Below are 20,122 nucleotides of genomic sequence, written 5' to 3'. Positions count from 1 at the left end.
CGCCTCGTCCTCCGCCGCCGCGGTGAGTGCGCGCCGCGGGCGGGCGGCGCCGGGGCCGCCTCCAGGCCGCCGTGCAGGGTCGTGCAGCAAACCCGGGCCGCCGCCCCGGGTCTGCTGCCCGCCGGGCCCCGCGGGGGCAGCGGGACGGGAGGGAGCAGCGCTGGGAAGCCCCGCGCTGCCCGAGCCGGGGCAGAGGCACGCAGACCTGGTCACCAGGGCAGTATTTAAGTGTTTAAGTATTTAAGTATTTAAGTTAAATATTTAACCGCGTCAGCGGCTTTAGGCGCCCTTCTCTGCTGCTGCCCATGGGTGTTCGTTCCCAAATCCCAATTGCACAGGTACTACAGGGAAAAAAAAAAGGGGGGGGGGAGGAGATCCTGTGGGAAAAGTGCAATCAATCTTAATTCCAGCTTTTCCTAAATTGCATAGTGTAATTTTCTTTGCCCGTGGTGCGTTAGCTATCCTAGATAGCCCTTTSCGAGGCACCTGGGCAGGCTTGGCTCCGTGGTGCCACCGCGGCCCAGCTTTGGGGCGCCCGTCACCGACAGCGCCAGGCTTTGGCCTTTCCTTATTTAGAGCAGCGCCCGGAGACCTTGGCCGGCGGCGAAGGCACCGGACGGGCCCTGCTCTTAGTTTCGGGGCCTAGAGGGGAATGTGATTTCGTAGGCACTGACCGTCCTGCCCTGTTCCTGGGTGTGGTATCAGCTGCAGGGCTTAATTTTGGAACCCTCCTGTGTTGCCTCCCAAATCAATAGGTCTCGCTTATCCGCCACCAGTCCTGCTCCACACGTCTCATGTTAGTCCTCATGTCTCAGCTTATCCCAACTCTCATTACTTTTCACTGTTTTCACATTTTTTTCCTACTCTCATCCAGTTTGATCTCAGCCAACGCCTTTCTTTTGCTAATTCTTCCTTTCATCCCTGTCCCTTCTTTACAGCTCAGATTGCCGCCCAATCCTAATCATAATAATAATCCTGATTCCATAGCCTAATTTCTTTCCTTTACACAGCTCCCTGCTACTTTTTTTTWATTCTAGCTATTTTATTTATCAGATATGCCCCATTTGTGTTGTTCATACCTCAGGTCCCGCTTGCCCTTATCTTATCGTTTTATCCCATTCCAGTGTTTTCTGGGCCTCATTTCCCTGCAGTTCTTTCATCTCCCTCGCTGTTCTCTCCATGATTAACAGGTTCCTGCTTTCTCCTGCTTCTCTCCTTATCTCTCTGTATCAACTCTGTACCATTCATTACCAGTCCCTTCATTTTTGCAGTCCCATTCTGCTCTCCTGCTTGCTGTAGTCCCRTTGCCTCTCCAGTGCTGAACGACCAATACGTACCAATGTGTTAGAGGGCTGTATTTTCAGTCTTCTCACTTGGTAAACTCCAGTATGATTAAGTAGATTGAAATATTTCTGAATATAAGCATATCAATGAATTTTTTCTTGAACTGTTTTTAGAAAGAACTGGGGGCAATTGAGGGAAGTGAGGGAAGGGCAGCATGAAAAACTTCAGCCAGGACAGCTAGCTGGGCATGGCTGTGAAGGATGGGGAGCAGGTCCTCTGATGGTCAGTGTACAGGGAGCGGGGAAGACCTGCCTGTAATAAAGCACATTTTCTCTATGCATAAAGCATATTTACCTTGAGACAAAGATGACTCACTGTCCAGTGTTCTGTCTTCCACAGCCAACAACCAAACTGTTMATTGATGGGAAGTTTGTGGAGTCCAAAACGACTGAATGGATCGATATCCACAACCCAGTAAGTGACAGGGCCTCTGCGTGTGTCTCGGCAGACACTGTGCAGCCAGGGTCTGTGCCTCTGTTGGGTCAGTGGGGGAAAAGGGAAAGCATGTGCACTAATCTCAGTCCTCAAGCAAAAACAAATGGAAATGAGATCGTGTTCAAGGGTCTGACCCTYGCAGCAAGCATTTGGACAGCAGTTTCTGAAACTTTTCTCTGTGAAGCTTTATTTTGAAATGCTTTTGAATGTGATCAGAGCACTGTTCACGAAGCTCATGTGCTCTTTGTGGAACATTCAGTGTTCTTGTTTTGTTTTGTTTGCTCCAGTCCTCAGTAGTTTCTCTCTTAGCAATGTTTTTGTTATGTCAAAACAGATTTAGTTKTTAAGACTGCACTGAAAGGAGGTTAAACTGGAAAAGGCAGGGTTTAAAAGTGAAAATATTGTACAGCTAAAGTTGATCGTAATGTTGATCTTACTTCTGCCTAGTGATCTAGGTGAACTATAACATGAATGCCAATTGCACAGTCACGTGCTGCCTTTTTCAAAGGACCCTTGCTTCATTAAACACACAGGAGGATCAGCGGATGAGCCAAGACACTGGAGAGGGAAAAGGACAAAGTCCTCTGAAACCTTTGCCTTAGGCACTCTAAGGCTGAGAGATGTGTTACATCAGAGAAGTCACTTCGACAAAAGCGTTTGGAAGTCACTACTGCATACACAGAACTGCAGTTGTAGCCTATGTCATTCACATACACTAAGGGGAGTCTTCTTTTGTGCTCTCCTCTTAGAATAAGTATATTGAGGGTGTGATGTGAAAGAACAGTTGAATGGGTTAGAGCAATAGTTGGAGAAAGCTGAGTTTTGATGCTGTTTGTTTTTTCCCTCCAGGCAACAAATGAAGTGGTTGGTCGGGTGCCAAAGGCCACCCCAAGTGAGATGGAGGCTGCTGTGGCTTCGTGCAAAAAGGCTTTTACGAACTGGTCAGAAACATCTGTTCTGAGTCGCCAGCAAATCTTCCTGCGTTACCAACAGCTAATCAAAGACAATCTGGTGAGATACCTGTAGCTGAGTCTGAGTCTGAGTGCATGGCAGTCGATTCCAGAAGTTGATTCAAACTGTTGAATTTTTTGAGCTCTCGGTGGGGCAACATTCCCAATGATTGAGGAGCTGATACAGGCACCATAACTGAGAGGTGTGGAAAAGCAGTCTTCAGGCAAGTGAGATCAGAGAGGCATCTTGTTGGGGAATGTTCTTCTGCATTAATTCCTTTGTCAAAATACTGTGGGAGGAATTTACTGTGGGAGAGAATGTGCCAGTTGAAAAAAAAAATAGTGGGAGAAGCTGCCATGGCTTTTGTTACCCTAGATTGCCTTTTCTGTGTCTTTGGATATCTGTGGTGTGACACGATAGCCGCAGAATAAAAGCCAACCCCACAGTTTTCTTTTAAACAGTGTCACCTGTGTGGCTAATTAGCTTCTTGTGTACGAGGAACAAATCAACTGGTGTCATCTTTCCCAGGCTCTGCTCAGTCTGTTCAACATTCAGCTGTTAAGCAACATGTCCTGTACCTCCATTGTACCTCACAAGCAGGTCCTTTCCAAACTGTCATGAACTTTGTGTTTTTTCATTTTCAGAAAGAAATTTCAAAACTCATCACCTATGAGCAAGGGAAGACCCTGGCTGATGCTGAAGGAGACGTGTTCCGAGGCCTCCGTAAGCAGCTGGCCCCTCCTGTTAGCAAGTGCTTCAGAACCCATAGAAGGGACATGGTCTCCTGASCAACAGCTGCTCTAGGAGTCCGTGCATGTAGCTCCCTTCCCATCTTCCTTGTGAAGRAAGAGCAATTGGAGCTCTAACTTGAGAAGCTCCGTTAGATCTATTTTTTTAAGAACTACATTCAAGTTGTCAGTACCTTCCCTTTCTGGTAATTAACTACAACTGTCTCGAAAACATTAGGAACTTCTGGCTTGTGCTCAGGTATCTGAAACTGAGTCCCAGATAGTATAGCAGTACCACATCTGTACTTCTTTTACTGGGGCTGTTGTATCTGTGCTCCTATCACACAAACATGTAACATACCCATGAGAGAAACCATTCACAACCAGCTCACGATGCTTGACAGAGCAAAGGGATCTTCCAGAGCACAATKACTTTAAGTTGTGGGGAAAGAGGCTGGAAGGAAGATTTGGGTCAAGACCCAAGTGGTGAGMAGGGAGTTTGGGGCTTGAATATTAACAAATCACCCAGTGGCATGTTGACCTTTCTGCTGCAGAGGTGGTTGAACATGCCTGCAGTGTGACATCCCTCATTCTGGGAGAGACCATGCCCTCCATCACTAAAGACATGGACACTCACACCTACCGTCTGCCTCTGGGAGTGTGTGCTGGAATTGCACCGTTCAATTTCCCAGCCATGATTCCTCTTTGGATGTTCCCCATGGCTATGGTTTGTGGAAACACCTTCTTGATGAAACCATCTGAGCGTGTTCCGGGAACGCTCATGTTCCTTGCTAAGCTCTTTCAAGAYGCAGGTGCCCCCGATGGGACCCTGAATATCATCCATGGACAGCATGAAGGTAACAGCAGCCCTTCTTGGGAGATGGCTGGAGTGTGCAGGCATTGTGATATATGGGTATTCAGAGAAGATAATAAAGCAGTTGGAGAGTCTGGAGTAGAGATAGGTCTGGAAAGGCACCTGAGCCTGATGAGGGAGATGACTGAGCCATTCAATGCAATTTGCATCAAATCTTCCAGGAGATAGTATRGCCAAAATGTGGGAGACTGAGAGTCAGAGTTACCACAGCATGTAACTGCTCACATTCTATTTGGCCAAGTTACAACTGAAATAAGTAGATGAATCACCTAACTGCTTTTCTAAAGAAGCCTACACAACATTTAAGCACTTGTGTGCATCCCAGAATATACAGTGGATACCATTATTGTTGCACCTAGTGGTGTATTGCCAAAGTGATCAAGTGGTTCCAGAACACAAGAATACAGAGTTTGACAGTATATTTCTTTCAGCATCACTTGGGCACTTTGGAAAACATCACTTTAAGCCTTGGAATATGACTCGGGAAGCTTAATTCTGGGTAGCTACTTTCATTACTTTCCCTGCTAGATTACTGGCTATTACAGAGATGAGGTGGAGAGGAGGGAGACAAATTTGAAAGTGCAAGTCCTGTGGATGCCAATAGGCAGGGCTAAAGAAGGGGAGACTAGCTGGGATTCAGAGKGGGTAGTCTAGATTATTTAGTCACTTGCAGAAGTGGGCCTAGGTTTTACTGCCAAATAGATGGTTTAAAGCACCTGGAATTTGGATACTTGGGGCTCAGAGGGTGAAGAGATGGTGGAGAGGAGGTATATGAGCAGAGTGGCAGAGGTGCAGAGGAATCAGAGTGGAGACATACATGGGCAGGCAGTAGATGACCTTAAATGTGGGAAACACAGAGGCAAGAGTCTAGACGAGGAGGAAAAGAATTACAGATCTTGCAGGATAGGGATGGGAACTGAGGGAAGCATTTGTGCATAATGTGTTATTTCCTATTTGAAGCTGTGAATTTCATCTGTGACCATCCGGATATCAAAGCAATCAGCTTTGTGGGATCTAATCAGGCTGGCGAGTACATCTATGAGAGAGGATCCCGGAATGGCAAGAGGGTCCAGGCCAACATGGTAATACCTCTGACTGGAGCGGGCTTCTGCACACGCACTGCCTCTTTCATGTGCATGTTAGGACAGGCCACTGTCCTCAGCAGTAGCAGCTGACTTTGCTACTGCTAGTTTAGTGATGAGGCTTCCCTTYTTGCCAGGCTGTTGGTGGCAGAGTCATAGCTACTATGTGGAGATACTGTCACAGAGCTAGGGAAGATGTGGGGACGGTGGTCAATAATGGGAAGCTGGGTATGTGCTGTGTTTCAGGGAGCCAAGAACCATGGTGTGGTGATGCCTGATGCCAATAAAGAGAACACCTTGAACCAGCTGGTTGGAGCTGCTTTTGGAGCAGCTGGCCAACGCTGCATGGCCCTGTCTACCGCAATCTTAGTGGGAGAATCACAGAAATGGCTGCCAGAACTTGTGGAGAGAGCCAAAAACCTACGTGTTAATGCAGGTACTAACTCTGATAGTTTCTTGTCAGGTAGCTGGCTTGCGTTTAACTGCTTTCTAGGCTTTCTAGGTCTTTGTATCTGACACACTGCAATGTCTCCTGACACCTGAACAATCAAAGGCTAAACCAGCTCACTTCCTTTGACCGCAAGCTAAACTTGTTCTTAATGGCTATTTCATGTATATAAAAGAGAAGATGAACCTTTGCTACTTCTGACCACTCTTGTTTAGCAAGGCTTTTCCAAAAATTWGAAGTTCCGTAGAGTTGATCTTCAGCATAGTATTAACCAACTCTTGAACTTATACATAATCTGCTGGTTTTGAGAGCAAGCCAGTACTTCTAGTTCGTTAATGGCCCAGATGTTGGTTCTGTGTCTCAAAAGGATCATTACTGGCAATGTGGTTACCTCCTTGCTCTCTATGAAGAGGAAGCTGTCAGGGTTAAAAACTTTGTCTGCCTTTTCACAGGAGACCAACCTGGTGCAGATCTAGGGCCCCTGATCAGTCCCCAAGCTAAGGCACGGGTTTGTCATCTGATCGAGCAGGGAGTCAAGGAAGGTGCCAGCCTTCTTCTGGATGGACGTCACATCAAAGTGAAGGGCTATGAAAATGGCAATTTTGTTGGGCCAACGATCCTTGCCAATGTGAAGGTAAGATAATCAATATACACCATATATCATAGGGTCAGTGGAGACATGGCTTGCCCAAAGCATCACTAATAATCACCAGGTTTAAAGTCTGTAGGGCTCTGGCTTCCCTGGCGTAGCTGCAGTGAAGTGCTGCAGTTGTGGAGGCCAGTAAAGAAACTCCAGGGGCTGCAACAGACACCGGATAAGGTTAATAATCTTAACTTGAATGGATTGCAGCCAATTTAGGGAAAAACAAAACAAATAAAAGAAACATGATCAGTTAGTATTACCATAAAGCTTGGTGACCTGTCTGTAATAACGGCCAGTGCAGATACTTAAATAAGAGTATGAGGGTCAAACATACCCTCATACCCTTACACCCTCCTGCAATTTGCAACTTAAGAACTTAATTAACTRAAAGTTGTATTTTATCAAACCTTTGCAAGAATGAGAGGATAAACTACAAAATCTCTATATTGGTGAATATATTCACAACTCAATAGAATCAGCATAATGCATAAGGTGCAATCATCTCAAGCATTTTTTCATATATATTCTTTTTAAATTATCTTCATGCAATTTGCTGATATAGTTTCTTCAGTGTTGAAGAATTCAGTTTAGACCTCCTGGCCAGTGATTCCATGGCAGCAGACTAGTCTTAATAATTCTGCGGTTGTACTTTATATTCCTAGGATTTTATGTTCTTAGTGTTATTATATAATTCAAGCTTTTAACCTATCTTAGATTTTTTTTGCCTCATTCTCATTAAACATCTTTTTTGTTTCCTTTAGTGTATCATAAATATTGCGGAGTTTCCCATTCAAAATTAAAAGTTGCATTGAAATTTTGTGATTCTTTGTTACACAGCAGTAAAATTAGTAACAGCTGCATAAAACATGCAACTTGTCAAAATTGTGTTTTGCACATGTATTATTGTCTTTTAAATGCCCGAGAATGTTATGAAATCTGACTGGGGAGATGAATGAAGTACAGTGCAGTCAGAGGGCAGGATGGATGCTGGGGAATGAGGAAAAGACGGGTAGAAAAAAATGAGAATGTGACTGATGCACATAGTTAACTGCCAAGACTGAGAGGACGGCAGGTTGTAGCCACTTTGTTGGAAAAAATGAAGTAAACTACGCTGAATTAATCCTGGTCTTAATCTGCCACATTCAAAAAGTAGACCTAGAACTGAAAGCAGGCAGGCAGGAAGAGCAGAAAGCAACCTGCAGATGAAAAGGGGTACCCTCTTTTGTAGACTAGAGTTAACTGGCAGGGCATGAGCGATGGTGGAAGGGCAAGGAGGCCTGGAGGTCTCTGGCAGTGCTGGGTGATCCTGAGCGTATTCTGGGCAGGAGTGGTGTGTGGGCCTGGCTCTCTGTTAGGAGTTCATACAGGCTCATTTGTCTGCTCTTTGTCTTGGCAGCCAAACATGACTTGCTACAAGGAAGAAATCTTTGGGCCCGTCTTGGTGGTTATGGAAGCAGACAATTTAGACGACGCAATTGAGATGGTGAACAATAATCCCTACGGCAACGGAACTGCCATCTTTACCACCAATGGAGCCACAGCTCGGAAATATTCCCACTTAGTAGATGTGGGGCAGGTACATTAAAGTTAGAATTGTTGCCATTTGAGCTCTCCATTTACTATGTCAACAGTATATAACCTTGGAATAACAGAAACAAAATGTAGTGGGTTTGGAGAGCGTTCTGCACTCTGCTGCTTCATTTCTTTCTTGGCATTAACATGACAACTTTCCTTTGGTTTAGGTGGGTGTCAATGTTCCAATCCCAGTACCTCTGCCCATGTTCTCTTTCACCGGCTCTCGGGCTTCTTTCAGAGGAGACACCAATTTCTATGGCAAACAGGTAACTAATTCTGAATATCTGTTAGATTGATTTGCGATAAATTATGTTAGAAATGGCTGTGAGGAGACACTCAGAACTCGGTTAGTGAAGTGGAGGTTTAAGATGGGATGGAGAACTGAGTAGTAAGCTTTCTTACAGCACCAGAATGTGAGGAACTGGTAAAGGAGGGAAGATGACAGAGTGGCTCCCAAGAAGGAAAACTGAATCCTATGGAGATGTAGCAGAAACTGCTTGGTGTAGACCTGAAAAAAAAGATAATGCCAAACATCTGATTCTTGTGCCTCTTCTTTTTCTCCAGGGAGTGCAGTTCTACACACAGCTTAAAACTGTTATTTCTCAATGGAAAGAGGAAGATGCCACTGTTATCAAGCCTGCTGTGGTTATGCCAACTATGGGGAACTAAGTCAACCTTTACAGATGCTGTCTCTGGTGCCCTTCTCCATCTGTGCTGCAGACACTTTCCCAGCTTTGTCCAGACTATCAGCATTTGCTTGGGAATGAATAGAAAGCTGCATTTTTCTCAAGGGCCTGTGTTTCTGGTTAAATTGGGCAGACTCATGTAACACAGTCTGGGGTTCCTATTGCTGTCAGCCGTTTTCAGTTAACTGAATTCAAATTTCTTCTGGTAACCCTTTGCAGAGGAAATAATCTTATTCAATGGAAAGTTTGAGATTAACAATGGGATTGACCTCAGTTTATATTTATTTCCAGACTCACTCAATTTGAACATTATTCTGACTGTTTTCCACTTCAATATCTTTAGCCTTAGTGACTTACTACTGGCTACATTTTGTGGCATTTTTCTTTATCTCCTTATCTTACATTTTGAGTTACTCAAAACAGTTAACACTCTTTTTGAGTGTCATCTCTGGGATGCTTCAGATGTCTCATAGAAGTGTTTCACAGAAGTGACTTTACATAAAATGAAGATACCACATATTGAAGTTTCTATTGTTGAAGTTCAGAAAATATCACTTTCATAGTGATATTTCAAGACATTGAAGGATCAGTAGGCTAGAAGAATACATAAATATATATATGCACACCTATATATTTTTTTAATCAGAAAGCAGCCAGGTCTTCTCTTGTTTAATTTGCCTGACTCTAGTTGTAGTGCTTGTATAGGTTGTTTGACTCTGTTAAATTTTGCTGCAACATACAGTAACATCCTCCAGGGACTGCAGGTCTTGTTAGTAGAGAGGGTTAAGTCTTAGTTGACCCTGTCCTTAAAATATGTGCATTCAGAGTTAGAGAACTTATATTTTTTTATTCCTGCTTCACCTGGAAGGTGATACAGCAAAAAGGACCTGCAGGAAGGCACATTCAAGCACCCATGGAAAATAATAATATTCTAATGATTCTAATCATGACTCTTTCCAATTAAAAAGCTGAATGTGAACACTTTGTATTCTGCCTTCTCATAAGGGTGCCTTTTGTTACTGACAGTTGTATATTAGTGCAACTGATCTGGATCCACTAATGTTTGTATCTTGCTTTTTCACTTTGTAGTACCCTAGAGGGCGATCCTCACCTTGGCAATTTGTTTATGAATTAAAAACTTGCTAATACATTTCTGCAGCAAATGATTGTTCCTTGTTAAAACATTATATAGGTACAGTGTTCACTTTATGTGTTCTTTGCAGAGGCCAGAGGGGTCCCTGGCCCCTCTAATACACGTTATCCAACCTCCTTTACAGTGTTTCAGGGCCCTCCAAACCAATCTCATTTCATACMGCATTTCAAGGAATTTTTTGCTTCTGTTTTTACATCACTTGATTATAAAATCTCTTATGCTGTATCCAAATTACTTTATTACAAAGTGAAAAGATGTCTTAATCATGTTATAGAGAGTAGCAACCATTAATCCAAATAAATTGTGTACAGAGTGATCCTAGATTCTGCCTCGGGAAAGAATAAAATCTTTGTTTAAGAAGCAAATCGTTAAGCTTTGTTAAGCAAATACTTAAGGCAGATTTCAGGCTAATTTCAACAACAGTCAAAGCAGCAATGTAGCAGACTTTCAAATTTAAAATAGCAGCATCACTCACAAGATGACTTCACAAATGAAAAGTGCCAATGAGAGTTAATTGTGGTGGCTGTTGGTCTTGTTCATTCAAAGCATATATAGCTGCCTTACTTGGTCTTTGGTGTGAACATCGGAATGTGGGGAAGGATTAGTGCAGAAGATGATGACTCTGACACTTCAGCCTGCTGTGTAATGAATGTTAGGCTGGGAGGAATATTTTCTGTGCTGCAAAGGTAAAATATTCTCAGTAAATCACCATTAAAACATTGACATTCATTGATACACAGGGGAAAGGAATTCTAAATAATAATCTTCAATRGTGTCTATAGTTGTTCACTTTCAGCTCACCTTCATTTTCCTCCTCATGGGTATTGCTGTTCTGACTTTTCTGTTGCCCTGTTAAAACCTACTAACTGCCCTCTAGAAGTTCTAAAATCAACTTTTCCTATAGCAAAACCAGTCTTCATTTTCAAGTTTATCTGATGTCTGAAGTACTGCAGAAGTACCCCTGCAATATTTCCAGACTAATGTTCCAAATAGTTGTACAATCCTTTCATGTGTGTGCAAGCGTCTTTTATGGTTATCAGCATTTTGAAAGATAGATTTTAAACAGACGATTTTAAATAACTGCGTTAGAAGTATAAATCTTATATGTGYTTTTTTTAGTTATTAAAATGCCTTTTTAGATCAAGCTGCAGATGCCCACTGCATCTGCATCAGATCATCTCGCTGCTCTTATTGCTTTCCACCCTCCTATTTACCCTCCTGATTTCAACATTCACCATACAAAACCCAAATAATCTATTTTCTATATTACAAACATAAAATGCATAAAATCTTATAATAAATGTCTTTAGCCTGTGCTAGAATGCAACCTTACTGCCAACTCTTTTATCTCCCATTTAAAATATTATCTTGCCTTGAAGGTACTGCAATCTAGATTCTCAAAACTATTTAACAGTGTAACTCTCAAAATTTGTTATATGAGTCTAATACCTGCCATAAAAAGACTGCAATGACCAGAAATTTTGAAATAATACTAAAATTCCTTTCTATCTTCTTATATACATTTCTTATTGTGTAAACATACCAGTATACATCTTCGTATGAGAGAGAGATAATTGCATCTGTTCATAGTCAGGAGCTAAGTTTATATTAGACAGAACAATATAATTTGTTATCTTACCCATCTCTGTTTTCTTCTCCACTGTCATTAGGAGCTGAAGTGGCCAAATCTTTGCTGTATTTCCTGTGAGGAAGAAACGAGTGCAAAATGATCCTTGTCTACAGGCAATCTACACTCAGCCAGGTTTTTCTAATCCCACACCAAACTCTGTTCCTTGTTTTCTAAAAGAAAAGCAAGAAGTGCTAGGACACTGGATCTATTACATACAGTAATACAGACTCTGAACAATGTATTAATTCATCAGTCCCGTTTCCTTTCTGATTCCCAGTCAAAAGATCTATTCCCTAAACAGATACAATAAAACTGTTGGACACAGTTTGACATAAAATAAGAAAGACTAAAGTCTGTAAATTAGAATATGTGTAGGCAAATTATTAACAAATAAATCAGTCTTCTCAAAAAACACGATAGTTACATGTGGAAAATTTCTTTTAATATAAATAGAATAATATTACTTGAAATACACAACATAGCTGCTTTATATTGGCAATCATTGAAATTATCAAAAACTTTATTTTAAAACCTGCTTTTAACTTGAAGTCTAATTAAAGTGAAAGGTTTGTGTTCCTTTTCTCAGGCTTTTATACTATATAGCCTTACATGTGCTCTTGTACATTGGCAAATAATAATAAAAGAGGTTAAATCCATGCATAAATTGGAAGTATAGAAGCTGCATGTGCTCATGGACAACTCATTTATTTACACATATTTTACTCCTACTGTAAAAAAAGGCAACAACATTTGCTAATTTTCTGTTTGTGTATCTTTTGTAAATAATGAATTCATACCAATGCCTTTAAATTAAAGGAGGTGACTTGCATGTTCAGCATTAGCTCTCCCAAAATACATGAAAAAGAGCAGCATTTTAGACTTACATTTAAGTCCTTTTATACACGTGGTGATTTATTCAGTTCATAGCTTATAAAATATTTGATGATGTTTAACTTTTGAATTTCCAATGTGAGAAATATTTTAGACATCTCTGAAATGCTGTTCATATGCTTCTTATGCCGACAGCAACGAGCCACAGGATGAGTGTATTTGCAGAAACTTATGAACATTTGTATCTTTTCAATACTAGGCAGATTGCTTTATGGTGTTCTGATTAGAAGGAAATATATGTGAGGAGTACTACTATCATCATATATATTATTTGGTAAAAATAGGTAGTAAAAATAGGTTACAAATTTSGTAAAAATGGGTAAAATAAGGTTAATAACTGAACAAAATTACTCCCACTGCACTAATCAAAGCTATTTCTCTATCTTCCTGTACACTATCAGAAGTTTTCTTCCACTTGCTTTTATTTGATACCGCACACCAAGATCTTACAGTATAGTCTAGTGCATGTTCAAAAATAGCCTATGTCACCTGCTAAGAAGATTAAAATACCTCTCACCAAGTCACACAGGAAGCTGCAATGCTAGACCCAGAGTTTCCTGGAAGCCCCTAACCTAGAGTTACCAGCCTTGTTTCTCTAACAGGGAAAGCTCTGCATTTACCTACTGAAGAAATTGAGTATTACCATTGATTTATGCCATTCATTTTGGCAAAAAGTAATCTCAGGACACGTTCTTTTTGTTCCCATGTCAGCTCACGGATATCAACTTTTTCAAATTGGACTTTTCCCCTGAAAAACAAAGGTCAATGCATTAGGAGACAAAGTCCAAAGACATGWCTCATGGATTCTATATGGGTAAAAAAAGGGTTTCAATTCTTCAATTCTTCCTCTGACATTCCATTGATTTCCTGTGTTGGGTTCAGCTATTCATAGAATATAAATAAAAAATACACTTGAGCACACAGTGCTGTCAACTTCTAAATATATGGCTGTCTAAACTATTAAACAGAACAAAAGCAAGACTTCAGTTATCCATATATTAGCTGTAAATACTACTGTTTTCTTTTAGTATTTACGTAGGTATTATTTTCAAGAATGTTCTCCTTCCTTTGCTTCTCCACTATCCAAAGTGGAGAAGCACATCCACTACCTACTATGTAAAAGGATCAAATTTCTACACCCCATTTTCTTCCCAGTTGAGTCTCCCATCTCCTGTCCCCTCCAAGCAGAAGCCTTCTAGTCTCTGATCCCTTCCATCTCTGGGCTTTGAATTCACGGTGCTTCTGCTGTACCACTCCAGAGACCAGGTAACCAGAACTGAGCAGAGTATTCCAAGGGATTGCAAGTCACTAAATCATTCGGTGACCAATACATAATAAGCAATTCTTTTTATTTGAGAGTGGGCTACATTTGATCTTTCACTAGGGAACCTGTAGACCTGTACCGACTGCATCTCTGCTGGACGTTATCTTCACAGCTTGAAATCTACACACTTGCTGCAGTTTGTAGGTATGAGGTTATGAGCAGCAGTTTTTAGAGCTAGAAAACTGGCCACTGAGGCATATATAGTCCCAGTTATATTACACTGCATCCTAATATAAATTCTGAGAAACTTGCATCTRGAAATCTGAGATTTTCTTCATCCATTTTAAAACTTAAAACTGTCAACCCTTACCATACTCTGCACCTGATTACGAAGTATCAGTGTCTATTCTATATAAAGGCTTAATTTTTACATTATTTTGAAGCATGTGGGAACCAGGATTTTAAGACAACAGTTTAAAGTAGGGACATCTCCGTATCMTCTCAGATACAGAGAAGCAGCTGAACAAAGCCTGGATTTGCCATCAACTGGATGATTTGCTGTAATCAGCAATGAAGTAAAGAGCTGTCAGCATCTTAACTAGCTTTTTCAGGCTTTAGTGTTGCTACATCATTAAAGTGAATGGCCTATTCCCAAGACCCACATAACCAAAGGTCTAGAGTTGCAATAATATTTGTTAAAACTATTATGTGTTTCAGATTAGGAAATACATCTATACAGGAAATTCTCTATCAGATTATACAGCACGTAGCAGGGGCCTCTTTCCAGCTTGTTATTTTTAATTACATCCATGGAAATTATAAGCAAAAAGTGATAGCCTAGTGAAAAAAATGGTGCTCAGAAACTCATTACTACTTGATAAGATTTTACACCTCATAAAGTTATTTTTAGTACTTCATCCTTCACAAGTATTCCTATTCTAGACAATAGCACACACAAGTTTTTTCAAGGGTAGGTAAGTTCCTTTCTGCTAGGAAGCCAGAGCCTATTTTTTAATGTTTCAATACCAATAGCATTTCTCTGCTTCTTCTAGGTCTTTGTATACACTGTTTGTGCTGTTTATGTTGCTTGTGAATGTTTTGATTTTAGGAAATTCTTCCTTCCCTGCACAGGCCTCCATCATTTTTCTGTAATAGGCAGTTTGGGCCTTTTCCCTGTAATGCTTCCTGCTGGCTATGATCTCCTGCTTCACGTGGTCCAGAGCATCTAGGAAGAACCTTTCCACCTCAGTCCTCTCATCTAGGATATTGCGGGCTAGTTTCTTCACTCGGTTCATCTCACGATCCTTCATTTCTAGCAGTTGCTGCAGTTTTTTGACCTCCACCATGCTTGCCTCATTTTGTATCAGCGCCTGACGCTGTGTTCTCTGAGTCTCTGTCTCAAATTCTCTGGACATGTAACATAAGGCCATCTCTAGTTTTTCCACTTTACGCTGCAGATCTTCAATCTGTGCTTTCTGCTGATTGATCTGTAAGATCTTTTCCTGAATCAAACACTCACTGGTTTCCTAAAGGATAGAAGTTTTTTGAGCTTTATTTTATTCACAGCATATCAGGACAGTTACTTTTCCCCAACACTAACAATCTAGTAAAAATGTTGTCTCCCAAACCCTGGAGAACAAGTATTGATCTGGTATCATGGTTTTGTTTACAAGAGAAGCCATATAAAGGCAGTTGTGTGTAGTATACACTACAAGGAGACCTATTCTTAGTGAGTCTTCATAGGAAATGTTTCCTTCTTTCATCCCCATGATTAGGTTAAAATAAGAGCTGTTGAGATAACGCTAAATTCAGTAACTGTGAAGGCCTCTGACTGGGGAGATTTAACATCTCAGTGAACTTATACCTGTGCCCAGACCTTGGCCTTCAAAGACTCCTTCCTGGAGGAGAATAAAACACAACTAAAGAATAGAAACCTTCTCCTGCAACAGAAGAGTTTTGTCCTCCTCTAACTTCTGCTTGATTTTTTGCAATTCAGCTGCCTCTTTCAGGTGGCAAGCGAAAGCATCATGAAGACGAACATTCTCCTTAAACACCTCTCTCCCAGTGTTGTTCAGCTGCCTGTACCGGGAAGAACAAAACTTCAGAGTTGTAATAACAATCTTCCATTTCGCTTATATTAAAATCAGTATTTCAGTCTCCTAATTTCAGAATTAAGCGATAAAATTCTTACCAGACTGCAACAAGTGTTTCTAGCTTTCCCTCTAGTCCTATATTTGGACTGGGACAATGACATTATCTCATTATTTAGGACTCTGTGATAACATTACCTCCATTCTTCCTCCGGAACCAGTTTAAGTCTCGTGGCTATAATGACCATTTACATTTAGAACTTTAAAACAGCCTAGGTCATCATCTATTTAGCCCTTCAGAGATTATGCAGTACTGTGGGCAACTTGTTCTTTAGAAAACAGTGTTTAAATGTTTTTTAGAAAACAGGAAAAGCAAGTGTTTCTTACAAAACAGCCTCACGATGGGCGGTCTCTGTCATCATTATTACTTTCTTCTCAGCATCTTTTTCTAGTCTTTTCTGAAAGTGAGAAAAGCCCGTTTAAATGTTGCCTGAGATCCAAAATTATTGTAACCAAAACTTGTCAGAGTACAAATTCCAGAATCACTTTTCAACTCACAAAACTTCTTGCTAAAAAAAATAACCTCCAGGGGGCACTGAAGGTCCTGGTGGCCTCTCTGGGATCCCGATATCCCAGCTCTCCTTTGAAACCTGCAACTAGCCTCCAACTCATTCATTGCATGTGTATTGACACTGGACACTGAAAGAGCTTCTTTAAAGAACAGCTAAAACTACGTACCCAAGTGACTGGCAGGAGAAATCATTTTAACAAAAGATTCCTTAGTTTCCTGTCACTCTTTACCTTTTCCTCAAGGAACTTTTTCTCCAGTCTCATAACCACTTCCTGATGTTTCTTGCTTGAGGTCTCCATTCTCTCTCTTAACTGCAACCAAAAATGTTTTCCTCAGAAATGAAGGCACAATCACATTTTCACAGCAATGACTCTACTTTTACACTGACAACGAGGATGGCTACAGAAACCCCCACAAAGTAAAATGGAAAGTAAATTACAATACTAACCAACCAAATCTTAGAATCATCTTCTGTTTCTATCAAGCTTAGTTATGATCTGTTATTTCTCCCACCCTTAAAGTGAGTTCCAGTTATGAAACACACATTATATCCATTTAATGCTTTTTCTCACTCTCAGCAGACTGCACTTATGGAAAACACTCCAATAAATTGGCCACATCTGTGTTCATTTGCCACTCCCAACTTCTGTGCTGCTATACAGGTTGTCTTTTAAATAAATACTCCAAACCTCTACTTACAACAAACTTACATCTTCCAGCTCTTTCTCCATAGCTGCTTTTTTCTTGCGGAACTCTTTTATCAATCTCAGTTCTAACTGAATTAGGCCAATTTCTCTGACTTTTTTCTGAAATTTCTCCTCCAGTTCTTTTACTTGTTGGGTGTATTGATCTGCCTGCAAATCAGAAATTATTAATGAGTGGAAAACAAAATAAGAGCAAATAATTATGAAATAATATAACATAAACAGAGAACATAGAACTGAATGTTGGAAATTACACTGAAATATTAAGTTTTACAAACCACAAGTCTACAGGAATTCACCACCAGATGAAATACTACAAACTCAGTAGAAACTACCACCATTAAAAGAAAAAAAAAGAAAAAAAGAAAAAAAAAAAAAAAAGAGTGGTAAGTGTAAAGCAACATCTATAACCTTTTCTGCACTTTCTAACCTGAGGCATGTTGTGCAGACTACTCAGTGAGGGAGAAATTGCCTTAGAGTGGTGATTAACAAAATTCTGTGTTTCTCACTGAAGCCATATTAGTAAACAGTATTTTTCTTAGTTCAAAAATCTTTAATTCATCACTAATTAAAGAAGAACTGCAGTTGACTTCAGATTAGCTATTGTTTGTCTTAGCACAAAGGAACACATTTTTCCTCTGTGTTTCTGACCTGTTACCCATCTGACTCCTATACTATCTTAGATGCACTTAGATAACACTGTTATTTTAAATAATACTCCGCAGGGTTAGAAGATAACTCCCACATCACCATTGTTTTTTTCATGCTCACTTTCCACACAAGATGCTTGCATCAAAAACTTCTAAGATTTAGCTGCCCTACATTGTTCCTCTTACTAAAATCAGAACTACTGTTCAGTCTGATGAGAGGATCCCACCATTCTGAGGAAAAGAACAGTTCATTCACCAGTTTCTTGTTCTCTTCTTGTGCTTGCTTTTTTGCATCTATCAGCTGCTGCTTCAGTTTCTCAATCTGTGGAAAGATTAATTAAGAAACAGTGAGTGTGGGAGGGGGAAAAAAAAGAGTCTTCTAGCTGTTTTCCTCTCTTTAAATTTGATTATAAGAAGACACACGGAAATGTTTCCTCACTTGCAGTGTTTAGGGTGATTAAACCACATTTAAAACATTTTAATACTTAAAACCAGGAAAATGAAAATAAACTTTTATTTAAGTATTTAAAAATAAAAGTCAAAAAAAGTATGTACTAGATAAAAACAGAACTGTAAATCTACTGAAAAAAAATCATGCAGATAGAAGGGTTTCTTATTGTTTTAGATAGTGTTCACGGTGTTAGAGAAGCAGTTCAGTAGTGTGAACAGAAAAACAGGAAAAAACACAGAGAAAATAAGTTGGAAAAAAAAAAAGATCCCAGAGTTTTGACACTGGATATAAGCTGAGAGAAAACTGTAGGATGTGAATAGGAAGATTTTCTTCTGCTATTTAACCTCCTCAATATCCTGGGATCCAGAGCTTTGAACCTTCTTATTCAYTGAACAGGCCTGAATTAAAAATCACTTAATGCCCCTTTTCAGTTTCTAACTGAAAAAAAAAAAGGGGGTTCTTTGATACTTGGATTAAGAAAAGCAGGAATAAGGTTAAAGCAAAGCAACCCAGGAAAGATAAAATGGAAGCTACAGTGCAGAGCTGTGCAAAAAAACCCTCAACTGATTCTGTGTTGGGGCAACTTCACTTTCAGTCATAGCAGATTGCATTTCAGCATTGCACCAGAGAAAAAGAACTTGTTTATGGAAAAATCCCCAAACTTGTTCCCTATTCTATTAAAGTTGATGTAGCTTCATTTAGCTTTTCTTAACCTTTTTTATTCAAATAAAACAATAACAGAAAAAAAAAAGAAAAAAAAAGTTAACTGAATGCAATTTTAGAGTTGAGTTCTTTGTCTGCAGAGCTGTTTGTAATTTCCCTTGTTGCAGGCTGGGGCTGTTGCCTTTTCTCGGTGCCCGWGGAAGGTCTCGGCTCTGTCTCCTATGGCCCTCACCAGACACCCCTGCTCTCTAGCTGCCGCCTTGCTCAGCCTGCCCGCCGGGGTCCCACGGACCTTTCGGCAGAGCTGGCACAGGGAAAGGCCCCGGACCAACTGCGAGGGAATTATCCCCCCCTGCGTTCATCTTTGACGCTGGYGTCTGAAACACGCTGGGCAGCAGGCACTGCAGTTACTAGTTTTGCTCCAGAGGGCATTACACATGGAAGCTGCATCTTCGGGAAACTCTGGGTGCAGCCCTATTCCCCAAGCCGCTCCATACTTTTCCCGACTGTTCAGCAGTGTCTGCAGCTGCTCTCCCTCGCCTGCAGCTCGCAGAGCTGTGTCCTTGCAGCCTCCCCTGCGACACGGGTGCCATGAACGCGCCGGGCCGAGGAGGAGCCGGCCCCAAGCCCTCACGGTGGAGGCGCCCGCCGCCCCGGCCCGCACGCACCTCCTCCGCCTTCTCCTGGTCCTGCTTCTTGAGGAAGCTCAGCGCGGCCATGGCCTCCCGCTCCTGGTGCTGCTGCCGCCACAGCAGCTCCGCGTTGCTGCGGGACAGCAGCCGGGCGGCCTCGCGGTACTCGGCCCGCGACGCCTCGGCCGCCGCCAGCCGCGCCTCCCAGAGCGCCGCGCACGCCCCGGCCCGCGAGGCGCGCGACGCCGCCGCCCGTGACGCCGCGGAGGAGCCGGGCCGGCGCGGCGGGGACGGCCCGCCCGCCTTGGCCCCCGCCATGGCGGCCCCCCACGCGCGGTAACCGGCGGCGCGTTCCCATGTAATCCCCGGGGCGCCGGCCCGCCACGTCCGAGGCGCGCGCCGGGCGCGTCACACGCGCATGCGCCGAGGCGACACGAGGCGCGGGCGGGATGGGGGCGCCGCGAGCGCTCCCAGCGAGCGGTGAGCGCGCGGCGCGGCGGGTGTGGGGACACGTGGGGGAACAGCGCGGCGCTGCCATGGCAGCCGCGGCTCTTCCCGGAGGCGCTGCCCGAGTGCCACCCCCGGCGGCGCGTTGCGCGGCGCCCGTTGAAGGCGSTTGGCGCGTCCGTTGAAGGCGGTTGGCGCGTCCGTTGGCTG

The 20,122-nt window shown here is 42.1% G+C and overlaps 2 protein-coding genes across 2 annotated transcripts; one reads left to right on the top strand and one right to left on the bottom strand.

Moving 5' to 3' along the window:
* Positions 1 to 6: 6 nt before the first annotated feature.
* On the top strand, positions 7 to 9,916 carry ALDH6A1 (aldehyde dehydrogenase 6 family member A1). The gene is made up of 11 exons (XM_026051866.1): positions 7 to 22; positions 1,684 to 1,758; positions 2,629 to 2,790; positions 3,375 to 3,453; positions 4,013 to 4,315; positions 5,293 to 5,414; positions 5,661 to 5,850; positions 6,315 to 6,496; positions 7,902 to 8,081; positions 8,248 to 8,346; positions 8,645 to 9,916. The coding sequence occupies exons 3-11, from the start codon at positions 2,677 to 2,679 to the stop codon at positions 8,747 to 8,749; spliced, it is 1,374 nt and encodes a 457-aa protein (XP_025907651.1). The 5' UTR covers positions 7 to 22; positions 1,684 to 1,758; positions 2,629 to 2,676; the 3' UTR covers positions 8,750 to 9,916.
* A 1,461-nt stretch (positions 9,917 to 11,377) lies between these two features.
* On the bottom strand, positions 11,378 to 19,783 carry BBOF1 (basal body orientation factor 1). The gene is made up of 9 exons (XM_026051857.1): positions 19,502 to 19,783; positions 17,976 to 18,041; positions 17,076 to 17,219; positions 16,596 to 16,676; positions 16,182 to 16,252; positions 15,639 to 15,783; positions 14,731 to 15,230; positions 13,084 to 13,188; positions 11,378 to 11,621 (listed from the first exon to the last, which is right to left on the bottom strand). The coding sequence occupies exons 1-9, from the start codon at positions 19,781 to 19,783 to the stop codon at positions 11,555 to 11,557; spliced, it is 1,461 nt and encodes a 486-aa protein (XP_025907642.1). The 3' UTR covers positions 11,378 to 11,554.
* Positions 19,784 to 20,122: the final 339 nt, after the last annotated feature.

The sequence above is a fragment of the Nothoprocta perdicaria genome, unplaced genomic scaffold (genome assembly GCF_003342845.1).
Source record: "Nothoprocta perdicaria isolate Ctin4 unplaced genomic scaffold, notPer1 scaffold_8, whole genome shotgun sequence".
Classification (NCBI taxonomy): domain Eukaryota; kingdom Metazoa; phylum Chordata; class Aves; order Tinamiformes; family Tinamidae; genus Nothoprocta; species Nothoprocta perdicaria.
Note: the sequence above shows the minus strand (reverse complement) of the source record. Positions and strands in the feature narration are given on the sequence as shown.